This window comes from Pseudopodoces humilis, chromosome 22 (assembly GCF_049639895.1).
Source record: "Pseudopodoces humilis isolate 2021_Gansu_Grassland_sample_001 chromosome 22, ASM4963989v1, whole genome shotgun sequence".
Taxonomy (NCBI): domain Eukaryota; kingdom Metazoa; phylum Chordata; class Aves; order Passeriformes; family Paridae; genus Pseudopodoces; species Pseudopodoces humilis.
The window spans coordinates 10333326-10358514 of NC_142221.1; the positions used below are offsets into that span (position 1 = coordinate 10333326).

The 25189-nt window shown below is 53.0% G+C and overlaps 1 protein-coding gene across 4 annotated transcripts; it reads left to right on the forward strand.

The window, feature by feature from the left end:
• The first annotated feature begins 503 nt into the window (after positions 1 to 503).
• Positions 504 to 24434, forward strand: TRAF2 (TNF receptor associated factor 2). 4 transcript variants are annotated; one of them, XM_014256336.2, is made up of 11 exons: positions 507 to 1161; positions 1535 to 1609; positions 3280 to 3500; positions 4084 to 4162; positions 4511 to 4609; positions 15136 to 15207; positions 16736 to 16810; positions 17758 to 18117; positions 19057 to 19234; positions 20748 to 20896; positions 21569 to 24434. In XM_014256336.2, the coding sequence occupies exons 1-11, from the start codon at positions 1144 to 1146 to the stop codon at positions 21785 to 21787; spliced, it is 1545 nt and encodes a 514-aa protein (XP_014111811.1). In that variant the 5' UTR covers positions 507 to 1143; the 3' UTR covers positions 21788 to 24434. The 4 variants fall into 4 exon arrangements, with proteins under 4 accessions (XP_014111813.1, XP_014111811.1, XP_014111812.1 ...); XM_014256337.2 differs by having other exon boundaries at positions 1538 to 1609; XM_014256338.2 differs by lacking the exon at positions 15136 to 15207 and having other exon boundaries at positions 504 to 1161.
• The last annotated feature ends 755 nt before the right edge of the window (positions 24435 to 25189 follow it).

The following is a 25189-nucleotide window of genomic DNA, read 5'->3' on the forward strand; positions in this document are numbered from 1 at the left end:
TGACAAAGCGCAAGAGGAGCGGTCGGACCGATAATCCGGGCATTGCTCGGAAATCAGGTGCCGGAAGGGCCCGGGGGTTTGTCATCTGTCACCGCAACACGCCTGATCCCGGCTCCAGGGGACAGGAGAAAGCAGCTCTGGAGGTGGGACATGAGCGGGGTGCAGGACTCTCCTTGTGCCGTGCGGTGGAGCCGGGATGTCGCAGCAGCAGGACTGGGAGCAGCCCAGGGTGGTCCCATCCGGGTGGTCCCACGGCTGTCGTGAGCGACTCCAGGGCGTTCTGTCCCATCCCGTCTTCTTTGGGAGCAGCCCCACGGTCCCGTCCCGCGGCGGGCGGTCCAAGCAAGCCTTTGGTGCGGTTTCCTGTCCCTTTGGGAACAGCACGTCCTGCCCCGGTACTGCCACCCGGTCACGGTCATTTCAGGAAATGCAGACAGGATTTTTCTTCGCTGGATGACATCACCAAGTTTTCCATGCTGGTGTTCCCAGACCAGTGCGGCTGTGCTGGGAAAAGGGCTGTTGCAGTGCCGTGTTGCATGCCGAGGGAGTTGTGCCCATGCCATTCCCGGTGCCGACACATGCAGGGATGCACTTTTCCCGACTCCCTGACAGGGAGCGATCCCTCCCTGACGGTGCCTGAGCAGCACCTGGCCCCGAGCCCCCCACAGCCCCGTCCCGCCCTTCGCTTCGACCCGCTCCTCTCTGGCCCCGTCTTCGCACCCAAGCTCCCGGGAGAGTCACCTTGGGCGCTGTGTCACTGGTCTGTCACTGCGCCCAGCTCTGACGGCGAGGATTTCCCCGGCCCCGGTGAATTCCCCGCAGTGAGAACGCGCCCGTCCCGTCCCCGCCCCGCAGACGCAGCAGGCGGTAAAGCCCCGGAGCCCCCGCGCTGGAGCCGGGCTAGGGGGGCAGGCAGGCTGGGGACCCCGGGTGACAAATCCTGCTGCCGTGACCTTTTGCCGAGCGAGTTCCCCTGCGTAAAGCACCTCGCCGTGACCTCAATGCGGGCTGCGCCGCGCCTTTCCCCCGCGGCATTTTTCCTGCCACCGGCATCCTGCCGTGTCCGTCCTGCCGCCGCCCATCCTTCCCCACAGCTGGCCTCCACCTGGCCCCCGAGCTGGAGCCACGGGACGCGAGGTGGCCATGGCACTCTGTGCGCAGGTAGGCGAGGGCCCACTGGTACCCAAAATGGCCAAAAGTGACTTTAAAACAATTCCTCAGGGTGCCAGGGCTCGCTCCGGGCCGTTTCCCAGGGACTGGGGCTGCTCATCCGGGGAGTGCAGCGGGAGGTGGCTGTCCCGAGTGGGACCCCGGGTGGGTTATATTGCCCCAGGCTGAGCACCGCAGTCCCTCTGGTCCCCCTCCAGCGTGTGCAGGAGATGAACGAGGGGTCCCAGGGGATGGATGGGGAGCCCCTGGGATGGACGAGGGGACCCAGGAGGTGGGTGAGGTGGGCTCAGGGGATGGATGAGGGAACCTATGAGGGAATCATGAAGGAGTGTGAGAGCGTCCCGGGGTCTGGATTCATTCCCAGCAGGGTCGCCTGAGGCGGGGATGTAGCAGTGGGTCAGCGAGGAGTGGTGCTGGGGAAGAAGTGACAGAGGATGGGGTAAGGGAGTGACTGAGGAGCTCAGGGGAGGTGATACTGGGTGGGTGATTGAGGGGGTGACAGTGGGGATGGCAGGGAGAATAACTGGGTGTGACGGTGGGGTGTTGGGAGCAGTGGCAGGGATTGATGTGGGGGTGTTGGGGGTGGAGACATGGGTGATGGCGGGGTGGTTGTCGGTGTCGGGGGTGCAGGGATGGGTGATGGTGTGTTGGGAGCATTGGGAGTACAGGGGTGGCTGATGGTGTTGGGGGTGTCGGGAGTGTCGGTGGTGTCGGGGTATTGGGGGTACGGGGGGGGGCGATGGTATGGGAACGGCGAGGGGCGCCGGTGGGCGGGGCCGTTACGGGTGGGCGGGACCGTCACGGGTGGGCGGGACCGTCACGGGTGGGCGGGGCCAGGGCTCGCCACACGTGTCCGGGGGCGGGGCCTGGCGGCGCTTCCGGTGCGGGCGCGGAGCGGGGGCCGGTGAGTGCGGGGCCCTCAGGGAGCGGCGGGGCCGGGCTTCGCTCCGCCGGGAGCCCGGCCCAGCAGAGAGCCCTCTTGGCCGCGGAGATCCCGGGCCACACGGGGGCAGCGGGGCAGCCCCGGGCTCTTCTCCGGTTCGCGGTGTCTCCGCTCGTGGGGGCTCCTCCCGGAGACAGGCTGGGGGAAGAGAAGGCTCCGGGGAGACCTCAGAGTCCCTTCCAGTGCCTAAAGGGGCTCCAGGAGAGCTGCAGAGGGACTGGGGACAAGGACATGGCATGACAGGACAAGGGGGAATGGCTCCCACTGCCAGAGGGCAGGGCTGGATGGGATCTTGGGCAGGAATTGTTCCCTGGCAGGGTGGGCAGGCCCTGGCACAGGGTGCCCAGAGCAGCTGGGGCTGCCCCTGGATCCCTGGCAGTGCCCAAGGCCAGGCTGGACAGGGCTGGGAGCAGCTGGGACAGTGGAAGGTGTCCCTGCCCATGACAGGGAGTGGAATAAGATGAGTTTTAAGGTTCCTTCACACCCAAACCATGGGACTCCGTGGATGTGCTCCTTAGGTGTTTTAGGTGGCTGTGGCATGTAGTCACAGGGAATGAAACTATGAGATAAATAAACAGCCAAAAAACCCCATGTTATTTTTTTCCTCATTTCCAATTTGCTCATGCCTCTCGTGTCCTCATTTTCCATCCCTCTGGAGAAGCCTCTGTGCCTGATTGGACAGCACCACTAAATCTGGGCTGCACTGTGTGCCCAGCTTCCCCCCAGGAACATCTGGGACCAGCTGCCTCTGGTCAGAATTTTGGCCCCTCCTGACAGCTAAGCGTGAAAGCAGGCATTGGTAGCCTGTGGTGGCCGACAGGTTTTTGGTGAACTGAGTTCATTATATTTATTTCTCATCACCTTTAAGACAGTTTTTTACCTTACTTGGAGCAAGAAGCCTTGATATCTCTAAACAGGCTGCATTTCAGTCAACTCGGACAGGAGGTTTTATTAGGTCTGTCTTTCCTGTCTCTGTGTTTTGGATTTAGTTCTAAAACTCAAGTTTCCTCCCGTATTTGGGAGGTGAAGGCAGGCTTGTGGTGTGGTTTACATCAGTGTGTTTACTTTTGTTGGGGGACAGTTTAATAATGTGTGAGTAACACAATTTATATGACAATCACCCCCATGCAGTTATAATCAGTTGGAGAAAATACTTTTATTTTCAGTCTCTGGAGATACAGCCAGAACTTTTCGTTCACATGGCAGCAGCAAACTCTTCTCCACCTGGTTCACTGGATCTAAACCAGCCTGGGTTTGCAAAGGAGATCCTGGGAACTAAACTGGAGGTCAAATACCTGTGCTCTGATTGCAAGAACATCCTGAGGCGGCCCTTCCAGGCACAGTGTGGCCATCGCTACTGCTCCTACTGCCTGAAGAAAATCATCAGGTAACTGCTGTGCCTTCAGTGGGAAGGCAAAATGCTTGAAAAGGCGTTTTCAAGAACAAAAGCAGAGAAAAGTGTCTTTTTTAGGACCTTCTTAGAAAGGGAGCTGTGCTCAGTTATTGAGGTTCAGCATCACCTCTTCTCTGAGGGAATGTGTAATCTCTGACTTGCCTTTGTTGTTGCCTCAAAAGTTCTCTTTTCCAGAATCCCCTGCATTGTTTTTGTCATTGAGGAGGGAGTCCAGGTCTATCACCTATCTCCTTCAGTCCTCATCACAGTCCTAAAGTCATCATTTTGTTGTTGTGTCAAAATGGGAGAGGTTTACGCACAAGCTGTCTTCCTGAGCAGCTTCCTTGTGTTCTGTCTCACTCCTGCCTTTTGAGTGAGGGAAACCTAATATTATGATTAGTTGGCAGAAGAAAAAAATTAGAAATAGGCATCAAAAAATACACACAAGCAAAGGCTCAATGTGTTGCTTTAAAAATAAGAAAACACTGTCATTTCATAAAGTTACCAGAAATCAATTTGTTAAATAATACATTAGTTGGTTTTGGTTGTGTTTGATGATTATTTTTCTGTCTGATAGTTCTGGACCTCAAAAGTGTGCCAGCTGTATCCAGGAAGGAATATATGAGGAAGGAATTTCTATTTTGGAAACAAGCTCGGTAAGGAAAAAGGCATTGAAAAAAAACCTAGCAGATCACTGGTGTCAGTAATACCAGTGTCAGTTTTTGTTTAAAATACGCGCTCTGAGAACCCCTTATTCCTAGGAACCCTTTTCTTCAGTAGTGGGAAGGGTGATTACTGTTGGACTCCTCAGTGCTGAGATCCAGGTCACGTGTGTGTAGTGGTGCCCTACTTAAAGCTGTCAAAGCGATTTGGTTGCTGTTAACACACCTCTGAGGGTTGATGGGGCAACTGCTGTGGGAGGAGTTTTCAAAAGAATTCAAAGTCCTGATCAAAACTGCAACCCCTCAGTAATATTTGTGGTTTGCTTGTTTTTTCCATTTCAGGCTTTCCCAGATAACGCAGCACGACGGGAAGTGGAGAGTCTGCCTGCTGTCTGCATCAACAGTGGCTGCACCTGGAAGGGAACCATCAAAGAGTACGAGGTACAGGCCAAAGCAAGGCTTGGCATGTCTGCATCCTTCTTTCCTCTGTGTTTGGGGAAGGCTCAGGGTGTTGTCCATGCCTGCTGACAGTGGGGAAAAGTTGTCAAATCCCTGGACTTCACTGTCAGCTGGAGAGGTTCCCTGAGTGAGGGTTTATGTGCCCTGCTGAGGGCACAGGCTGGACTGAGATTGGTTCAGATTTGCTTGTGAGTGTGACCCTTCCATGGTGGCAAACACCTGCTCTCTTTGCAACTCTTTTCTGCTATACAAGACTGTCAGGAAATTGCTGTGCCATGAAATGGTTGTGAATTTATCTGCATTTTGTAAAAAATTCTGTAAAATTTCAGACTCCATCAGCTCACAGAAAGTGACCTGATCCCATTTCTGCTATCTCCAGAGCTACGAAGGCAGTGGGATTGGATGTTGGGTACTGTCTGGTCACCCATCACCCCAAGCTGTTCTGGGACATAAGGCTGCTGGACAGGATGGTTTTTCCACCTAGTTTCTCCTCAGGGAGCCTACTAGCTTTTTAATGCAGGTTTTAGTCATGGCTGTGGGTGTTTGGTCCATGACATGTGAATGTATGTGAAGCTTTTGTCTCCTGAGGAAAATTTTGTCATCCCTCTTGGAATGGCAGAACCACCACATGGAAGGCCCAAGATAAGAGGAATACATTTTATTTCCCTCTAACACTTGCTTCAGATAAAGATCATAGCCTGGTGGTTCACAGAACTTTGGTAATGACTGAGATGTGTTTCAGGAACAGGTTTAACCCCGGTCTGTCCAGGCTAACTTTGGGATTCTCTCAGTGATGCCGTTGCAAGGTGGAATGAAGAAGCAATAGCTGTGCATCAGGCCTGAGCATTCTGCCCAGACTGTTGAGCCTGTTAGCAGAGAGATGCTTCTGCAGCTCTGCTTCCTTGTCCTGCTGTGTGCTCAAAAGTTCAGTCCAGGAGATGAGGATATCTGTGCTAAATGGTTCTGCTGGTGTGAACTCTCATTTGTACATTTGTGAGAGGCTTATGTTGTGGATGTGGGACTCAAGAAGTGTCAGGTGAAAAGCTTAACATTGCCAAAGCACAGAGTTTGGGGATTCCATGTCAGGGAACAGAGTATGCTGGTACTGAGGTTTCAGGTTCAGGCTGTGCTGGTGGTGCCTGCACATTGTTTGCTCCATGCTTTAATTTTTGCTGGTGCCCAGAAGTCCAGTGTCTTCTGCAATGATTGTAGTGGGCTCATTTTCATTAGACTAAACCAAATTACATCTGTCAGCAACTTCCAATGCTGATTGTGCTGTGGCTGATGAGCCCTGATGAGAACTTTTTCTTCTGGATAAAAAAAAAAAAGTCAGCGTTTTCCTGCAGAGCTCAGCAAAAATCTTAAAAATCTTCAGCTGCCAGAGGTTCTCCCTATGCATTCTGACAAGTGTTTGAGTGCCTGAGTCTGGCCAGAGTTCAGAAGTTCTGGGAGTTCAGAAGGGCAGCAAGCTGTTCTGGGATCAGGGCTGCAGGAGTGTGTGATGCCCCAGAACCTTGCGCACAGCTGATGAAGAGCTCCTCAATGGATGAGTCTGTGCCTTGTTTTCACTCTCCACCTGATCTTCCCAAGCCTCTTCCCAAAGTTTGGCGTTTGCTGAGACAAAGGATAATTGGTAGAGGTGTGGCCCTGGAGTGCGTGAGCTGTGGGTCTGTGGCACACATCTTCCCTGCCAGAGATTTTTGTGAGTCTTGAGGAGTTCTGTGTGGTACAGGAGGTGGGGTTTTCAGCAGTGCTGCCTGTTTCCTCTCAGGGGCTGAGTCGCCTCTCCTGCCCGCCCTTGTGGCACTTAGCCTAAGGAAGGAGATTATTTTGTGCCCTCTCAGGAAAAGCTGACTCTTTCCTAGGAACTGGTGGGAGGAGGCAAGGTCTGGCTTGTGTTATCTCCTCCCAGATGCCTGCCAAAAAGCAGTGGCATTTAATCAGGACTGGCTGTCCCCACGCTGCCAGAGCCAGGCGTGTGGCTGAGGAGGGCTGGGAAAGGAGGGGTTGAACGGCTGCGGCAGCCCAGAGCCTCTCGGTACCTTGGTTAAACCCAGCCTTCAGGGCCACAGTGCAGAGCTGCCTGCTGCAGAACTGCTGCATCTGTAGCTGCGCCCTGGGTAACGTCCTGCAGCAGCGCAGCACTCCCACTCTGGAAAGTCCCTCAGAGCTATTTCCGACAGGACATGGAAAGTCCCTCAGAGTGAATTCACTGTTTGCTGATTTAAAAATCTTCTGTTGTGCTGAGGGAGGCTGCTCTCCCCTTTCAAATCTAGAGATACTGTCACTTCTGGTTTGCTAATCCTATCAGGGCACACAGAGGGGAAAAATGTACTGTAGCTGGAAAGCTCAAGCCTCAAAAACACGAGTAAAATGGATTTCAGTTTTGCTTTCTGTTCAGGTGGACTAAAGTTTGGCTTTCAGGGAAACACAAAACTGAATGCGTGCAGTCTGCTTGGACATGACTTAGACTTCTGCTTCAAGCTATGTAGACCATATGAAATTTAAGTCTGGATCTACGTCTGCATTTTTCAGAGTCTGTAAATATTTAGTGGCATTTGGATAGAGTAGTTTGTGGCGGGGGCTGGAGGGTTTTTCCTTTTATTAGTGACCTTGTTTTCTGTTGAATCTGTCTGCATCTGCATTTGGAAAATGAGGCTGTGGGCATGAGTCTTTAGATTCAAGAGCAGAGTCTGAGGAGAGCTGCAGAAACTAAACCCAGCCCATTAAAACAGAAGGAAAAATATCAAAAACGGTCCCAGTGATATCCAGGAGAGGGAGTTTGTGGTTCCTTAGCTCTGGTGTGTTTTTCTTCCTGCCTTACAGTACCTTTAGCTGCCCACGTCCATCTATATGTTTATCAACATACTGTTGTCAGTTTTCATACACCTTTTATTTATGCTTTTCATCCCAGCAGTTCCCTTCCTGTGCCCTCCCCCCGGGATTGGGATGGGAGGAGGGGGCTGAGGAGGGGTACACACGGGGTCAGCTTTGGCATTCCCCTTGGTTACCCCAGACAGGGGATTTAACTCAGCCTTCTTCAGCTGGAAACAGAATTAACTGAGACATAAGGAAATTAAGTTGTTCAATTTTAGGAAGGAGAACTAAGTTTTAGACTTACACATGACATCAGTATTTAAACTAAGTTTTGTGGGGCTCAAATGAGCTCAGCTCCTGAGGCTGAGCAACAGTCAGGTGTGGGAACAAGCTGGTTTAACCCATGTGGCAGGGAATGTGCTTTCCTCGAGTTTGTTGTTGTCTCTTTGGTTTTAGAGAGTTCTTTGTAAGTGAAACCTGGAAGGCTGCAGAAAATGCAAAACTCCAAAGCCAAGTGATGTTACTCAAAAGCCTGTGGTGCCAGAAAGGATGTCTGCAGCCCCTTCTGAGCTACGTGGTTTCCTGTCACCAGAAGAACAGGATGACGAGGCATTCCTTTCTGCCCACTGTTCACACTTAGGAGGTGCTGTAGAACTCCTACTCCACCTTACCTAGGGAAGAGTCCCTCTTCAAAAGTCTCTCTGCTCGGAGCCTCCCTCTGGTGGGGTCCCTGAGCCAGGGGTTCCTCATGTGCACTGTGTCATGCTCCTCCTTCCCAGCTGCACCCCAGGAATGCCCCAACAGGTTTTGGTGGTGATTTTCAGCTGAGGCTGAAACTTCATCTTCAGGGTTTTGCACATTGCTTAGAGGAGAGCTGTTGGTCTTTGAAGCTCGTTCACCTATCTCCAGCTCCACAAAGTTGTACCTCTGAGTGTTGTATCAGTGTTTTCTGTGTGTGGTCCAGCGTTTCAGGTGCTGTGGCAGGAACACTTGGTGCTGCTGTATCAGGGTGACCAGCCTTCTCTTTGGTTTTAAAAACCAGTACAGCATTTATTGTCTTCTTCTGAAGGTTTTGGCTTTGAATTCTGGCCTGGTGGAGAAGTGCAGTTTGCAGCTAGATCCAGCCTGACCAGCAGGACCAGACAATTTTCTGGTGAGAGAATCCCTGACTTACACATGCAGGTGACCAAAAGGACCTTCTGCTTTTGGAAAAGGGATCAGACGCACCTTTACTTTCCAGAGCCAGAGCTGAGGCTCACAAACACATCTCAGCCATGCTTACAGTCCCCACATTAGTGTAGCTGGCTGCCCAGACACCAGGCAATTTCCCATCCAAACCTGTGGTGGGAGGTAAAGCCACATGGAGTGCCGGCGAGCAGTGTGGGAGGGGGTTGGAAAGCCCCGTCTGCGGAGGGTCTGCTCTTCACTTCTGAAACCAGCCCAGCCTTCTTGTGACCAAAAAATTAATAGTTTTGACATCTGCCCCTTGGAGAATGAAAAACTATAAGTCATGAGGTTTGAAGTGGAGGCGAGTGCTAAGTGTGCCTTGTACACTGCAAGGAAACCCCTCACCATCAATGCAACTGGAGGAACTGCAGAGGGATTTGGAAAAACTATTGTGGAGTGTGGGAAAAGCCATTGTGGAGTGTGCTGCCACTTCATGCTTGTTCACAGTTGAAAGCATCCAGGAGTGGCAGAACCTATTTTAGAAAATGTCAGAAAAGCTGCTGCTGCATTTTGTACTCTCCTCTGCCCTAAGAAATTGCTCTTGCCTGCACACTTGTCTTCAGTGCCTGAAACACTGCCTTTGTGTCCCTCTGCCAGCAATCCCCAAATCAAACCTCTGCCTGATCAGCCCTAACAGCTGATGAACAAAACTTCAACACTGAAAACAAGAGTTCCTGCCCTTGGTCTGAACAGAGGCATGAGCCAGGCCCACAAGAACCCTCACAAGGCTTCTGCTACCTTTTGTCCTCACTCAGGTGAGCACCAGGGCACTGAGCAGCAGTGAAGGCGTATTGGGTTCCCATGCCCTTACTGCCTGCCCAGCTGGAGCCAACAGCACCTACTGCTTTGGTTTTGACAGTTTCTTTGAATATTTGTGATGCCAAGTGAACTTGCTTGGAACTGTCAACAGCATGGGAGAAGTTTGTGTCTGGCACCAGCCTGTGTGGTGGTCTCAGAAAGCTCCCATTCCTGTTTGGCACTGGGAGTTACAGACTGGGCTCCTGCTTTCCAGCCTTGTGTTCCATACAGTAGAACAAGAACTGGGTGTGGGGTCACCCTGTGCCTAGTAGCCCAACTCACCTGAATGGGTGTATTTCCCTGTATGGGGAAAGGTTTGAGCAAGCCTGGCATAGAACCAGCTTAGGACTTCCCTGGCAGGAGTAGCTGCAGCACAGAAGGAGACTTCAGAGGAGTAGGGCATCCCAAAGCACCTGCCTTCTGTGGCACATTCCCATCTTGCAGCCACTGGAGCCCCTGGAGAACTGACAGAGGTACACAAAGCAACTGATGCTTCTTAGCAAAAAGGATTCAGGTTCCCTCAAAACTCTCTTTTTCACTGGAGACCCATTTTCAGTGTTTTCTCTACAATTCCACGGGCCCACCCTTTTCCCTGTAGCCAGGCTACTGTGTCCAAAGAGCCAAGTGCTGCACCTGGCAATGCTGGGGCTGGAGACCACCCAAGCCCTGATAGCCGCTGCTGTGCCCTGTGCCGTGGCAGCTGGTTTTCCTCTTCCATCCTGGTGGTTTTGCTTCCTTCCTGTTGCTCCCTTCCAGCTGCCAAACCCTTGAGCTGTCTGCTTGTGGTTTCTGTTACAGTGCTCTGAGGAGACCAATAGAGTGACTTGCCAAGAGCAGGGGATTTTGCAGGAGAGCTGCAGCATGCAGCTCACTCAGAGCTTGTCCTGCTGTCCTTTGTCCCTCTGCCAGCCCTGCCCTTTGCTGTGACCTTCCCACAGGCTCTGGCAGAGGTATCTCACAGCAGCTGCTTCAGCAGTGGCATTTCCCAGCTGCCTGCCTTGTCCCTTCACTGGAGGGGGAACCCAGTGTCATGCTGATGGATTCCTAACATGGTTACAAGACCTCCAGAAAACTGGACCTGTGTGGATGTGGCAGGTTATGAGCAGAACAGCCAGGCAGCAGGGGCATGTCCTGCTCTGCCACTATGGAGCCGGAATGGAGATAATGATTTCCAGCAGAAGCCTCTTCCAGAGTTGAAATCAAATTTAGCGATGCCCTGAAGTGATGATCAAATTAAACTGCAGCTTTCCCTGTTGGCTGAGGGAGAAGTAGAGAAGCAGCTTATCCTGGCATTGCATAGAACCAGAAAATGTCCCAAACTGGAAGTCACCCACAAGGATCATGCAGTCCAGTTTCTGGCCCTGCAGAGGACACCCCAACAATCCCACCCTGGGCATCCCTGGCAGCAGTGTCCCAACCCTCCTGTAGCTCTGGCAGCCTTGAGGCTGTGACTTTCCCCTGGAGAGCCTGGTCAGTGCCCCAGCACCCTCTGGGGGAAGAACCTTTTCCTAATACCCGTTCTAACCCTGTCCTAACACAGCTCCAGCCATTCCCTCAAGTCCTGTCACTGGCACACAGAGTGGAGATCAGAGCTGCCCCTTGTGAGGAAGCCTCAGAGCACAGTGAGGTCTGGCCCTCCGTCTCCTTAGGAATGATCACTGTGTGCTCCAGGAATCAGCTGCCCTTACTAAAACCTGCTTTTTCCTCTGTATGCCTGCACTCCCCTGCACAGCTGCAGTGCAGAGAGCTGCACTTGCTGTCCCAGATGAAACTGCCTCATCCTGCTACCAGAGTGTCCGGAGAGAAACTTTGTCTGCAAATACTGCAGATTTTAAAAATATACCGTTTTTCTGCTTTCCTGATACTGAGGTGGGAAATTCCCAGTACACACAGACAGCTCCACTTGCCAGTGGGCCTGCAGGCAGAGAAGAGAGCTCAGCACCTTTAAGCAACCTGGAGAAGAGAAGGCTCTGGGGAAACCTCACTGCAGCATTTAAGTGCTTCAAGGAGGCTTGTAAAAAGATGCAGAGAGACTTTTTACATGGGCAGATGGTGACAGGAAAAGGGGGAGCAGTTTTAAAGTAAAAGAGGAGAGATTTAGATTAGATGTTAAGAGGAACTTCCCCGTGAGGGTGGTGAGCCCTGGCATAGGGTGCCCACAGAAGCTGTGGCTGCCCCGTCCCTGGAAGTGTCCAAGGCCAAGCTGGATGGGGCTTGGAATGACCTGGGACAGTGGAAGGTGTCCCTGCCCATGGCAGTGGGGTGGAATGAGATGGACTTTAAGGTCCCTTCCAATCCAAACCATTCCCTTATTCTGTGATTTCCCTCACACACAGCTCCTGACTCTGATCCTCTCAGTTACCCTGGTCCTTCCATGGGCAGTGGTGTCTGATTTTCTAACCTTTCTGGTCATTCCAGAGAATGGTGGGTGATGGGCAGGCTGCTGTGAGGTCGTGTCACTGTTTATTATTAGGGAAAGAAATTGATGTGTGGATCAGTCAGCAGCTTTGGTTGTAATTGAGTGGGAAGAGCTAGGTGTTAGTGAAGGCTGTTAACTCTGCCCCATTTGATTTTCCTGCTTCTGCTGTTGGAAGCTGCAGGCTGGTGTGTGCCTTGCTGGGTAGCTCTTGTCTTCCAGCTTCACTTTAATTCTTCCATGGCTGTCCCTTCCCTCTGATAGCTGTCCAATTCGGTTTCCCTCTAGGAGAGTGCCTGCTCTTGCCTAGCCCCCTTACAGCCATGGCTTTCTAGAACTTTCTAGAACAAAAAGTTTCCAAGCAAGTGCCTGGATGTCAATGGTGCTTATCCCTGTAGCAGAAGCTACAGCTGTGGGTTTGGGAAAGATAGAAACAGGAGGATTGTGCCATTGCTGGGGGAGTGGAGTGTGGCAGATCAGGCTCGAGTGCCAACCCTTGCTCTTGGCTCCAGGCTGAGTTGGATTTCTTCCAGCAGTGATACCATCCATCTCTGTTCTGACACCCACATGGGGCGGGAGGAACAGGGGTTTCCAGAAGAGCTTGAAACTGTTTATACAGAAATGTTTGGATCTGCGCTGGCTGAAGCTTCTGGGTGTCTTTAACCATTTACATACAGAACAGTTGCACTTTGAGCTCAGAGGGGCAGTTTTCCTTCCTGTGCTGCAGGCAGGGCTGCCCACTCTTGGGCATTACATCATGGTGCAGAGGGCAGTCAGGATGGAGGATAAATGCTGGGAGGTGGGGACTGCAGAGGGGGTGGTAGTTTCACACCCGGCATGTTGGCATGGGAGACCATAAGTTTAAAATACTCCCTTTTAAAATAGTTGCCTCTGCAGTGAAGTTTCTTTCTTTCAGCCAGACCATCTGTTCTGCCAGTGCTTTGTGGGTCGTGGGGTAGATATTATCAGGTGTTTCTAGAATATGAGAGCAGTAGGTGGGTAGAAGAAAGGGCTCAGCCTCTTTGAGTGAGTGGGATAAAGGCGGGCACTTGGCCTCCTCCTCCTCTGCAGGCAGCAGTGTCCTGGGGACAGCAGTGTCCTGGGGACAGCAGTGTCCATGGGGACAGCAGTGTCCAGGGGGACAGCAGTGTCCTGGGGACAACAGTGTCCTGGGGACAGCAGTGTCCATGGGGACAGCAGTGTCCTGGGGACAGCAGTGTCCTGGGGACAGCAGTGTCCATGGGGACAGCAGTGTCCTGGGGACAGCAGTGTCCGTGGGGACAGCAGTGCCCTGGGGACAGCAGTGTCCTGGGGACAGCAGTGTCCTGGGGACAGCAGTGTCCATGGGGACAGCAGTGTCCTGGGGACAGCAGTGTCCATGGGGACAGCAGTGTCCATGGGGACAGCAGTGTCCAGGGGGACAGCAGTGTCCTGGGGACAGCAGTGTCCTGGGGACAGCAGTATCCATGGGGACAGCAGTGTCCAGGGGGATAGCAGTGTCCTGGGGACAGCAGTGTCCAGGGGGACAGCAGTGTCCATGGGGACAGCAGTGTCCTGGGGACAGCAGTGTCCATGGGGACAGCAGTGTCCTGGGGACAGCAGTGTCCAGGGGGACAGCAGTGTCCATGGGGACAGCAGTGCCCTGGGGACAGCAGTGTCCAGGGGGACAGCAGTGTCCTGGGGACAGCAGTATCCATGGGGACAGCAGTATCCATGGGGACAGCAGTGTCCGTGGGGGCAGCAGTGTCCTGGGGACAGCAGTGTCCTGGGGACAGCAGTGTCCAGGGGGACAGCAGTGTCCTGGGGACAGCAGTGTCCTGGGGACAGCAGTATCCATGGGGACAGCAGTGTCCAGGGGGATAGCAGTGTCCTGGGGACAGCAGTGTCCAGGGGGACAGCAGTGTCCATGGGGACAGCAGTGTCCTGGGGACAGCAGTGTCCATGGGGACAGCAGTGTCCTGGGGACAGCAGTGTCCATGGGGACAGCAGTGTCCATGGGGACAGCAGTGTCCTGGGGACAGCAGTGTCCTGGGGACAGCAGCATCTGTGGGGGCAGCAGTGTCCTGGGGACAGCAGTGTCCCTGTGGGCAGTGTCCCTGTGGGAGCAGTGCCCCCCAAACTTCGCTGGCTGGCCTGTCTCTCCAGGGACACACTCTGAAGCTCTGAGCTTAAGTAACTCACCTAAAGCATAAAAGGAGAGAGTGACCGAGAAGCTGGAGTGGAGCTGCTGCTGGTTTCACTTTCCGCTTCCTGATGTGTGACAGGGTGAGGTTTGTGCGTGTTCCCCCAGAAGGCAACAGAGATTCAATGTCACCAAATTTTCAAACATCTGGTTTCAGATGGCTGCATTAGAAATGCTCCTGGTTGGATTTTTTTTTTTTTGTCCCTACCATGACGGGAGACTTCAGTGCTCTTATCTTTTAATTTGAGTTTTGATCTGCATATTCATGATGTTTCCAATGCCTTGTTTCAACCGGTGGGTGTATAAAGAGAAGGTTTAAGCAGTATGGAAATGGCACAGGAGCAGAGGCATGTTCCAGCATTCCACTTAGCCAGCACTGTTGCCCAAGAGTCTGCTGAGGACAGAGTATCACGTTGCCCTGGTATAGTAGTTTAGATTCAAACCTACCACACCTGGTCATTTGTTCAGTCTCTCTGGCCATCACCCAGCCCTGACTCTGGTTGCAGAGGCAGGTGCTTGTATGCAGGGACTGGTAAATAAAACAGTTTAAAAATATTTTTCTTTCTGGTTGAAAAATGGTACTCCAATTCAAATGTGAAGATAAAATCAGACAGCTCAGCCTGGCATGTGATAAGCTGGCACGGGGCCTATGCCTCAGCTGACTGATAACCATTACAGTGGAAAAATTACCCAAATTATCCTGCTGAGGTAGTGGCTCACTCCACTCAACCTGCCTCAACATGTGTTCTCCTGGCAGAGCCATAAATGGAATTTCCCGTTCATTATCTTTGCCATCAAAGCAATAATTTGATTTTTTAAAAAATCATTGTAGCAGCTTTTAAATAGAGGTTGAGGCTACATAGGCACCCAAAATTGGGATAGCCTGGAGGTCACAGGATGAGTCGGCAGCTCAGAGGGATCAGCATGACCAAGGTCTGAATGTAGGTTGGTAAATCCAGTGCTCAGCTGTAATAAGGTATAAACCCACCCCCATGGGATTGTGCCCATCACAGAATCTCCGTGGGGCTTTTATTTGAGGACAAATATCTCCTGTACATTCCTTCACAGGCTCATGATGAAGTCTGCCCTGAATTCCCGCTGACTTGTGAAGGCTGTGGGAAGAAGATTCCCAGGGAGAAGGTATCCATCCGACCCTGCACCACAGGGGTGTTTGGTGTCCTGGTGGGCTGAGCTTGCCATTCTGGGGGCAGGGAGGAGCAGAGTCCATGAGGAAATGAAATGGGGAGAACAGCTGAGTGGCAGCTGTTAGTGTGGATGTGAGTTTTCCATAAGTGTGGATGTGAGAGAATGTGGCTGACTTGCAGGTCGGTGTTGGTGCTGCCACTGCCACCTCCCTTACAACCATGTCTGGGGACAGAGCCTCTGTGGGAAAAGCACACTCATGGGTTTATGTTCTGTGTAGAGCAATCAACCACTCCTGCAATTGTGGAAAGAGAGCCCATCTTCAGCTATATTAATTGATACCTAATTAATCATCTAATGGAATCCATGCCTATAGCATCTCCAAGCTGCTGGCTCCTGGGGCGAAGCTCAAAAGTCTGAAGAATTCAAGTTTTGGGAAACATTTTCAAAAAGCACAATCATCTGAAACCATCTTGCCTTCTACAGGCAAATATTTTTAGTAGCAGTGTTGGAAAAAGCCCTTCAGCAGGGCAGGGGAACAGAGGCAGCAAAAAGAGGAGCAAAAGAGTTCTTCCAAATGGTCAGCATAAGGTGGGGCTAGGGGTGGGGGTGCAGCCCACCTTATCTGCAGGTTGGGGTTTGGGGTACAGCCCTGCTTATCTGCAGGTGGGAGCTGAAGCCCTGCAGGGAGCCAGCTCAGGGGGTCCCCATGGCTGAGTTACCCTGAGTTTAAATTTTAACTCCATGTTTATCTCTCCAAACTGCTGTTGACTATTTGCTGCCACGTTAATTCTGAGTAACCTGACTCATTACGCAAGCCAGATGGATCTAGAAGCCATTAAAAAACATGGTTTAAAACCAGTTTTAATTGACATCTGTTATAGCAGATGTAGGAGTTAAGTGGGGAGGGAATATGGTGGTTTTTCAGAACAGAGCTCTGGTATCTGATGGTGAAGGGTGTACTAAACCCAAGCTGAAGCTGTGACAGTGCTTGTTGGATTAATCATGTGCTGTGTGGGAACCTGAACGAGTCATCTCAGTGCTGAGGGGTTAGTGGCACCTCTCTGCAGAAATGTAATGCTGGGATGGAAGTAAAAATACCAACCTGTAGTACATCCTGACCAGAGCTGTGTGAAGTGCCCAAAATGAAATGTGCCCTTGTTTCATGGGGTTGTTTCCTATGCCTCCCATTTCTCAGGTGTCAGGGAAGTTCATTGTTCTGCATCTACAGCTGTATTCACTGCTTTTTCTCTCTTGCATGTGCAGGTGAGCAGTGAGACCTCCCAGCCATCAAGAGAAGGAGAAATTAAGCTTTCTTCAGGGGTCAGGGCTGTATTTGTATTCCAGTGAAAGGCACACCTGATGGCAGGCGGAGCCCAGGTTTAGTGGGCACTGTGACAGCTGGTGATTAGCCACAGCTTGGGCATTCTTCAGCTTGGCTGCAGTTTCCCAAATGTCAGAGAGATGGAAAGGGAGCACTGGGGATGTATAAGATCTAACATTGCCTTCCTTCCTGCCTTTCTAGTTTCGGGACCATGTGAAGACGTGTGGCAGATCCAAAGTACCTTGCCGGTTTGAGGCTGTGGGCTGTGCTGAGGTGGTAAGGGCTCCTCTCTTGTGTCACCTTGGGCCTTTTCAGTCCCAGCATTAGAGTTCACCCACAAACTGCTGTTGCCCAAACTGTCACATGTGTTTACCTTCAGGTATTTGATTAAACCCATTGCACATAGAGCTTCACATCATCTGCTGTGCAGAGTCTGGGTGTCCCAGGAGTAAGATTCCTGTGGAAGGGAATCTTCTCCTACTTTAAGAGCACCCGAAGTGCTTTAGGACTCTGGTGGCTATTCTGCTTTCAGGGGGAATGGCTTCACACAGCCAGAGGCCAGGTTTAGATGAGATTTTTAGGAAGAAATTCTTCCCTGTGAGGGTGGTGAGACCCTGGCACAGGGTGCCCAGAGAAGCTGTGGCTACCCCTGGATCCCTGGGAGTGTCCAAGGTCAGGTTGGATGGGGCTTTGAACAACCTGGTTTAGTGGAAGGTGTCCTGCCCAAGGTAGGGAGTGGGACAGGATGAGCTTTAAGGTCTCTTTGAATCCAAGCCAGTGTGTAATGACTTGTGATTACAGTGATGCTGTAAGCAAAGAACTGGAGCAAGGCCATATTTCTTTATGTCACTCAGTTTTCACAGGTCCCACTCGTTCATATAAATCCCTCCTCCAGGGAGTTTTGTGAGGCTTTGTCCTTTGTTGCTTTTAGGTACGTCTGACAGAGCTTTTCTGGGAGGGGTTGGAGGAAGGTAGAACAGACCAGTACAGCTGGAAGTGTTTAGCATCCCTTATTGTATGTGATTTGAGGCATTTCTAAAACAAAACAAAAACACACACCACCCCCACCAAAACACATTTTAAAATTCTTTCTTTGCTTTTTTTTCTCCTATAAATGTAAATTTAAAGCTGATGTTGTGATGTGGATAGGAGGAATTTGTTCTGTGGATGGTTGCAGTGTAGATTGCACATGCTGAATAGGGGATGTATTTCTCTTGATGTAGGTGGAAAATGAAAAGCTCCTGGAGCATGAGAGGAAGTGCTTGACAGAGCATCTCTATATGCTGCTGAGCTCTGTGCTCAGCCTCAAGACTGGTGCTGGGGACCCGAAACCTCTTCCTGTCCTTTCCTCATCACAAAACAGCTCCCCGCTGCTGGCAGCAAACTCACTGTGCTCAGAGTCAGAGCTCTCCCGGTCCCTGGAGCTCTTGGGAAGGTGTGAGGCCCTCGAGAGGAAAACAGTGACCTTTGAGAACATTGTCTGTGTGCTCAACCGGGAGGTGGAGAGAGTATCTCTGACAGTTGAAGCCTACAGCCGCCAGCACCGGCTGGACCAGGAGAAAATCGAAACACTGAGCAACAAGGTGTGTAATGGCCTGCCTGGGCTTCCCAGCACTCCCAGCAGAGGCTGTTTCCCATTTCCTTTCTGTGTCATGAGCTAGCAGAGCTTCATCACCCGGCCCTGAAACTCCACAAATCTGAAGGCAGGACTAAAATACCCTTTGTGCCTGTGCCCAGTCCTCAGCAGTTTCCTGGAAAAGCTGGGAATTTAACTGACCCGCATAAACCATCAGATCTCTGTTAGTTATCAAGCTGGGCAAGATACTGAGGGGTTGTTTTTCAGCTAAGTTTTCCAACAAGAGCCAGAGCACCCAGAATTTCACTGCATCCCCTTGTGCTACATCTCACTGAATCTGTGGGGCTGCTTACCTTCCAGACCTGTCCAAAGGAGTGCTGCCTTTGCCAAAGGAGTGCCATCAGTGCTGCTACCTGCAGCAACAGGATAAAGGTGTGAAGGAGCTGCCTCCATCAGTCTGCTCCAGCACAGTCCCTGTGGAGTGCTCCTAGTGTTCCTGGCACCCGGAGCTGTGCAGTTTGCAGTGTACCTGTACTCTCTGGGCAACTGATCTGGTGTGATCCTGTGTGAGCTGGCAGGGGTGAACCCTCCAGAGGGTGTAGGTTCTTTTCTTTCTCAATTTACTTCTGTCACAATGCTGAGTTTTTGGAGATTTTTCCCCATCCTCACTTCTTGTGCTGCTCAGACAATGGAGCAGCTCCTTGAAAGTTTTACACTGGCTATGGGAAAGTTTCCAGCTCAAGCACTGAGCTGTATCGATGGATCTTCTCAAGAGTGACAGGGGGCAGAAGGAAGCTTCAGTGAATTGGCTTTTGTTGCTCGATTTCTCCCTCCCGTGCTCCCTGTCCATTCTGGAGAAAGTCTCTCACTGGGGTCTGCCAGGGTGTGCTGGCTCTCTCCCAGAGCCCGTGTGTTTCTAACCTGCACCATTTGTCCCACTGAGCAGGTCCGGCAGCTGGAGAGGAGCATTGGGCTCAAAGACTTGGCCATGGCTGAGATGGAGGAGAAGATCCGCAACATGGAGGCTTCCACTTACGATGGGGTTTTCATCTGGAAGATAACGGAGCTGGCCCGGAAGCGTCAGGAGGCGATAACAGGCCGCTCTCCTGCCATCTTCTCTCCAGGTATGTAAAATCCCCAAAATCTTTTGCATCTCAGCTGGGTGTGGGTCTTGTAGCAGGTCCTTTGCCTGGGAGATGCTGCCAAGGCCAGGCTGAGAAAATCAGGCCAAGAAAATAAATATTCCTTGTGGAAGGGGGTGTTTTGCCTTGGAGAGTGAAGCAGGCTTGGCAGTGCTGTTCCAAGAGGGAAGAGAGGGCTGAGAGGAATGAGGTGCAGGCTGTGGATGGGATGAGAAAGGGAATTGGCTGTGATTGTTTGGTTTGCATTAAATGTAACGGCAAGGAAATACCAGCTGATATCTGTGTTAAAGAAAAGGGAAGTGGAGTTACTGCTTGCAGTGTTGTGAGGACAGAGTGATTGCCACAGGGTTTGGCAAAGGGCAGAATCTTGAGTTCAAAACAGCAAATTGTACAAGGAGCGTTGATTCAGGGCCTGACCTGGGACAAGCCAGGGTGAAGCCCATCAGTCTGGGGTGGGGGAAAGGGGGAGGGCCTTGCTGGGTTCTTGCTCTGCTCCTTGCCTGGGCCAAGGAGAGCAGGATGCCCAGCTACCTGGTCCCTCTCCCTGGCTACTCCCACTACTCTGGAGCCACCCTTCCTCCTGTTGTTCAATGGGTTTTACATTCAAAGGGTGATGGGAGTGCTGAGAAGGCCCAGAGGGGCAGTGGGGATGTTCTCCCTGGACAAGCAGAGGGGTCATCTGTCCTGAGAGCCTTTGGGTGATGCAGGTGGGGAGGAAGGAGCAGAGGAAATGAGCTGGGGATTGCCAAGAGGGACACAGTGACAAAGACCCGATCTGCTCCTCGCCCTGTGAAAGAGCACAGTGTCTCTGCTATTCATAGTCTGCCTGTTGGGAAAAGCACCAAGTCCTGCAGTAAAATATTGGCTGTGACCTCTGATCGCTGCCTGTGCCTGCTGAGCCTCACCAGTCCCAGATGTGCTGCTCTGTGCTGCTGTGGGAGGGTGACTTATGGCAGGTCCCCTTACACGCTGTGACCCCACACAGGTCTGGTGTCACGTCACAGGCATTCCCAAGACTGCTGAGGAAGGAAAGTGCCTGAGATCCCATTTCGGCCATGCCCAAGCCATGCCATGGGCATCCAAATGAAAACTAAAGCTCAGTTGTTTGAGCCCCTGCCCTGACCAGAGGCATCAGCTCAGTGGGGGTGCTGAGGGTGCTCTGCCCCCAGCCAAGTGCTTTGTGAGGGGGGATTGTTCCTGCTCACCAGTGTTACTGCCATAAATCAGACATCCTTCAGCACTGGGGTGCAGGCCCAACTCTGGGGCAGATCTCCCCTGGCAGTGAGGGAACAGCCAGGGGCCTGGCAGCAACTGCTTTGTACACAGCGTCTGCTCAGGCCAGGACCTGCACTGTCTGGCCTTGGGCTTTCCAGACCACCTCTGGTGCAGCCCAGAGATTCCAAATTTAAGAGCCCTCAGCGTTCAGAGAGATCTGCTGGTGCCAGGCTGTGCTGCATTGGACCCTCATTGTTCCTGTTCCACACTTCTCCGACAGCTTTCTACACCAGCAAGTACGGCTACAAGATGTGTCTGCGCGTGTACCTGAACGGGGATGGCACCGGCCGTGGGACCCACCTGTCCTTGTTTTTTGTGGTGATGAAGGGACCCAATGATGCGCTGCTGCGGTGGCCCTTCAACCAGAAGGTGGGTCTGGAGCAGAGCCCACTGTGTCCAGCCATGGCCTCTCTAGTTTGGCACCCACTCGAGCTTCTCGGCACTGTCACTCTGGCCCACTTGGCAAGGCAGAGGAAGGGCCCTGTGCTGGCTGCCCTGGGGGTTTCCCAGGTGTGCTGAGCACTGGCTGTGCTGTGGGGCAAGGGAGTGACACAGGATGTTTAGAACCCCACAGAGCCTCTGCAGGGGTTGAGACAAGGGAAAGTTGTAGTGGATTCAGAGCTCGGGGACAGCGGGTGCTCACTCCATGCCAGGAGTTCAAATCCCAGTTTCTGGGCACTGCAGAACACGTGGAGACTGAGTGAGCGGGCACAAGCGGGTGCAGCGAGGACAACAGCCCTGGCTCAGGGAAATACCTGTGTGCAGTGTCACTACTGAGAGCAAGGTGTAGGTTTTCAGTCAGTCCCACAGCCCTATGCTGCCACAGGGAAGTTTCCAGTGACGGGCAGGATGTGGGGATGGGGAAGGATTCTACAGGACATTACTGAGGTGATGTTCTCTGCTGGACCCACTCAGAGGCATTTCTCCGATTTGCAGATGTGCAGGGTGGCTGTGGCTGCTGGTATCTGCACGTGTCGCTGGGCTGGGCTTCCATGTGCCTTTTACTCAGCCACTCCCCTATGTTTTCACCTTTCCCCACAGGTCACCCTGATGCTTCTGGACCAGAATAACCGGGAGCACATCATCGACGCCTTCCGGCCGGATGTGACATCCTCGTCCTTCCAGCGCCCTGTCACGGAGATGAACATCGCCAGCGGCTGCCCCCTCTTCTGCCCTGTGTCCGTCATGGAAGCCAAGAACTCCTACGTGCGTGATGATGCCATCTTTATTAAAGCCATCGTTGATCTCACGGGCCTCTAACCCTTCTGACCTTGGAGCAGTGAGCATGGAACCAGCACTGCCCAGGGCATCTCCTGCTTGTGCTGCACTTCAGGCAGGTCTCAGAGCGAGAGGGGGCGGCACAGGGGGGAAAAGCCCTTCCTGCAAAGGGACCTTTGCTCTGAGTGGAAACGAGGTGTCTGATGGGAGCCCTCTTTCCTGAGGAGAGGGTTGGGTGGACACTGGCAGGCTGTGGGATATGGAAGATTCCCTGCAGGGACTTGAGTGTCTGAACTGCTGCTGTCTGGACTCCAGTGGAAACTGGAGAGAGCGCTTGCTCTACCAGTTTAGCCAGCATCTACAGCTCTCTGTAGTAAAACAGTGGTTTGCCCTGCCTGAGCTCCACCTCCCGTGGATTTTGGCTCAGCTGTCTAGGATTTCCTTCTGAGATCTCTGTGTTCCTGGAAGTTATATGCTGTGAGGTGCCATGGCTCTGCACTGCTGGTTGCTCCACATCCTGGGAAACAAGTAGGGTGTGTGACAGCTGCAATGCCAGCTGGGCAAGAAAGACACACACTGGTTTGCTGCCGTTGGTGTGTCTGCAGGCTAGGGGAGCCCTGAGTCCAGCCTTTACTGGGCGTGTGACGGGTGGTGTCTGCTGGAGTGTGGAATGGGGCAGGAGGTGCTGCTGCCCAGGAGGGACTGTGTGGCAGCATCAGGGATGCCCGTAGGGAGGGAGAAGTGAATCTGCTGTGGAGATTGTCCCTCCTGTGCCAGGAGAGGAAGGTGACACAGAGCTCAATATGCACCCTGAGAGCCCCAGACCCTGCCCCCCTCTGCCCTCTGTGTGCTGAGCAGTGCTGGGTGGGATGGGTGCTGTGCTGGGAGCTGTCTTTGCTCATAGGCAAAGGCACAGGCTCTGAACTGGCTTCGCTGCTGTAGTGGGATAGCTCCACCAGCCTTCCCAGGGCTCTGCTGATGTCGAGCTCCATGTCCTGGGCACTGCCACCTCAGGTAATGGGATGTGTACTCTGCCCGTGCAGTGAGCACTGCTGGCCAGTCCCTGCCCTCCCACAGGGCCTGCAGTCACCAGCAGCAGCTCTCCCTCACTATTCCTCCCCATCCCTGAGCTCAGGAGTCATGGGCCAGGTGGCTCTTTCTCCACTCAGTGCCATGTTGAACATGCAGCCTCCTGGCTTGGATCTGGCTGGAACTGGAGAAGTGAAATGTGCTGTCCCCTTTCTGTTCCTGGGCTCCTTTCCTCTGGGCAGCATATGTTCAGTAACCATGAGAAGGTCTCTCCTGGTGTTAGTGGGGAAGAACTGGCTGCCACATCCCTGCATAGTGCTCTCTGAAGCTTTGTTGTGGCTATGGGTAGCTCTGGATGGGCCCTGATCCAGGGTGTACTCAAAGTTTTGTTGCCTCCTTTGCTTGGGCTTTCCACACCCCTGTCAGGGGCTGAATGTGCCCCAGGAGATGTTTTGCTGGTGACAGGAACCAGCTGTGAACATCCTGCAATGATAAGGGGCCTGGGCTGGCTCCTGTGGTGCTCCTTTAGCAGTAGGGCTTGTCTCTGCAGGGTCTGGCTGTCCCCCCACATGCTGGCACTACCCTGATCTGCCCCTGGGGCTGTTTGGAATGTCCCTGCTGCTGCCCAGGAACTCAGGGGTGCCCAATGCCCTGCAGGCTGGCCTGGACCCTGGCCCAAGCTGAACCTCTTGCACCCACAGCTGCTGTGCTGGCCAGGGGCTCTCCAGACAGGTGCTGGGGTGACCTGTGAGCCCCCTTCGGAATTGCTGCGTGGAGCTTCTCACATCTGTGTGTGCAGGGCCTGGGGACAGACCCAGCCCCTGCTATTGGGGCAGGGGTACAGAAGCTGGTGACAGCACAGCCTAACTATGGGAGGGGGATGACAGGACCCTTCCCTTTGGGCAAGCCACCCCCCTTTCCCCTGCCAGCCTGTCCGAAGGGACAGATCACGCCCTGTGTTGCTGCTCTCACCCTGTGCCTTATGAGGAAAATCCAGGCTGGCAGAGTCCTGCTCCCATCTACAGCAGCTCCCCAGGGACACTTGGGAAACAGAAGGGAGAGGAAGGTTGACTCTGTTCATAGAATCGCTGAGAAATAAGTTTTATGTGGTCAGAAGCTTGTTCTGTGTTGATCAGAATGTGTACTGCAGCAGGGCTGGGGGTTCTGGCCATGTGGTGCCAGGAGGGACTATGGAGATGCTGGCTCAGCTGGGGGATGGGGGCTGCTTTTGGGATAGGAGCTGGTCCTCCTGCCCCAGCACATGTTTGGAAAGTCGTTGGGAGTCGGTGCTGCAGCAAAGCTCAGGCTGAGCCCTTCAGGCCACGGGGTTACTGCTGGAGGGGAAACATGGCCTGTCAGCCCCTCCTGCTGAGAGCTTTTTCCTCCTCACCCTTCTGGTGCTGCTGATGCTCTCCAGGCCTTTTTTGGCTTTGAGCAGCTCTGGAGCTGGCAGCAGAACTGTGCTTATGTGCTGCAGGCAGGGGCCCAGCCCCTTCCTGGCACAGCTCTGCCAGCCTGGCAGCCACACAGACAAGCACTGGACACGAGCCACCGCTGGATTTTTGTGGGGTTTTTTTCCCTTTTGACCACAGCATCTCAGCCTGGCACTGTGAACTAAGTTTTGTTTTCTTTGAGGGTGCAGTATGGTCAGAACCACTAATAAAAGCTGTTTGAACAGCATTGTTGTGTATGAGCCAGGGGATGCTGGGCACAGCATGGGGGGGATTGTCTCAGGGAAGGGGGGTTTCTGTGCTGGGGGATTATTTCTGTGCTGGGAACTCTCCCCAGCTCCTGCCTCCCTGCAGGAGGATTCCCAAACAAGAAGGAAACAGCAGGGGCTGTAAGGGGAAGGGAAAGAGCTGGAGTCTAGCTGCTGGAGCTCCACTGGGCCAAAAGGCCAGTGGGAGCCAGTGTAGCAGCACTGGGCACGTGGTTCCAATGGTTCTGCTGCTTCTAAGGCAAATCCAGCACTCCTGGTCCTGAGTTGTAACAGCTCTGAGCTCCTGCAGAACAGGCTGCTTTTCCCTCACTGCTTTTGGGAGCCCAGAGCCTGCAGGATGCCTGCTCCTGCCCCTCCCAAGCTGCAGCACCAGCCCAGGGACTAAATCCATGTGGGGGCAGCAGCCTGGTGGCCTCTACTCACTGTGTGTGGAAGAAACAAACACAAGGGATAACCATGGGTGCCTGTCCCCTCTGGGAAGCCCCCAGACCCCCTTCATACCACAGCAGCTGCTGCACCAGGGAGATACAAAGGGCAATGAGGGGACAGTGGCATTGCAGCTCAGGAGGCTGCTGTGGCACAGGAATGCCAAACAGCACTTGGAGGGCTTTCTGCTTACCTGTTCTGTGCCTGTTCGTGCTTGGAAAAACAAATCCAGGAGGCATCCAGCCCCTGGCCTGTCCTGGAGCCTGCAG

Coding starts and splice junctions, on each gene's coding strand:
- TRAF2 (XM_014256336.2), top strand. Junction 4,163..4,510: donor CTATTTTGGAAACAAGCTCG/GTAAGGAAAAAG, acceptor TTTCCATTTCAG/GCTTTCCCAGATAACGCAGC. Junction 18,118..19,056: donor TCGAAACACTGAGCAACAAG/GTGTGTAATGGC, acceptor CCCACTGAGCAG/GTCCGGCAGCTGGAGAGGAG.